The 1,400-nt window shown below is 47.6% G+C and overlaps 1 protein-coding gene across 1 annotated transcript; it reads left to right on the forward strand.

Moving 5' to 3' along the window:
* The first annotated feature begins 6 nt into the window (after positions 1 to 6).
* Positions 7 to 1,394, forward strand: LOC106511947 (uncharacterized). Its single transcript, XM_014000660.1, has 2 exons — positions 7 to 850; positions 933 to 1,394. Exons 1-2 carry the CDS (start codon positions 114 to 116, stop codon positions 1,249 to 1,251), a joined length of 1,056 nt encoding a protein of 351 aa, XP_013856114.1. The 5' UTR covers positions 7 to 113; the 3' UTR covers positions 1,252 to 1,394.
* Positions 1,395 to 1,400: the final 6 nt, after the last annotated feature.

A 1,400-nucleotide genomic window follows, 5' to 3' on the forward strand; every position in this document is an offset into this window, starting at 1 on the left:
TCTCTGATCCATGTGGGAACATCTCTGATCCATGTGGGAACATCTCTGATCCATGTGGGAACATCTCTGATCCACGTGGGAACATCTCTGATCCACGTGGGAACATCATATCTATGTGGGAACATCATATCTATGTGGGAATACATCAGATCCATGTGGGAACATCTCTGATCCACCTGGGAACATCTCTGATCCACCTGGGAACATCTCTGATCCACGTGGGAACATATCTGATCCACGTGGGAACATCTCTGATCCATGTGGGAACATATCTGATCCACGTGAGAACATCTCTGATCCACGTGGGAACATCTCTGATCCACGTGGGAACATCTCTGATCCATGTGGGAACATCAGATCTATGTGGGAATACATCAGATCCATGTGGGAACATCTCTGATCCACGTGGGAACATCTCTGATCCACATGGGAACATCTCTGATCCACATGGGAACATCTCTGATCCATGTGGGAACATCTCTGATCCATGTGGGAACATCTCTGATCCATGTGGGAACATCTCTGATCCATGTGGGAATATATCTGATCCATGTGGGAACATCTCTGATCCATGTGGGAACATCATATCTATGTGGGAACATCATATCTATGTGGGAATACATCAGATCCATGTGGGAACATATCTGATCCACCTGGGAACATCTCTGATCCACGTCGGAACATCTCTGATCCACGTCGGAACATCTCTGATCCACGTCGGAACATCTCTGATCCATGTGGGAACATCTCTGATCCATGTGGGAACATCTCTGATCCATGTGGGAACATCTCTGATCCATGTGGGAACATCTCTGATCCACGTGGGAACATCTCTGATCCACGTGGGAACATCATATCTATGTGGGAATACATCAGATCCATGTGGGAACATCTCTGATCCACCTGGGAACATCTCTGATCCACCTGGGAACATCTCTGATCCACGTGGGAACATATCTGATCCACGTGGGAACATCTCTGATCCATGTGGGAACATATCTGATCCACGTGAGAACATCTCTGATCCACGTGGGAACATCTCTGATCCACGTGGGAACATCTCTGATCCATGTGGGAACATCAGATCTATGTGGGAATACATCAGATCCATGTGGGAACATCTCTGATCCACGTGGGAACATCTCTGATCCACATGGGAACATCTCTGATCCATGTGGGAACATCTCTGATCCATGTGGGAACATCTCTGATCCACGTGGGAACATCAGATCTATGTGGGAACACCTCTGATCCATGTGGGAACACTTGAGATCCATGTGGGAACACCTCTGATCCATGTGGGAACACTTGAGATCCATGTGGGAACACCTCTGATCCATGTGGGAACACATGAGATCCATGTGGGAACACCTCTGATCCATGTGGGAACATATCTGATC

Source organism: Austrofundulus limnaeus, unplaced genomic scaffold, assembly GCF_001266775.1.
Source record: "Austrofundulus limnaeus strain Quisiro unplaced genomic scaffold, Austrofundulus_limnaeus-1.0 Scaffold3655, whole genome shotgun sequence".
Lineage (NCBI taxonomy): Eukaryota > Metazoa > Chordata > Actinopteri > Cyprinodontiformes > Rivulidae > Austrofundulus > Austrofundulus limnaeus.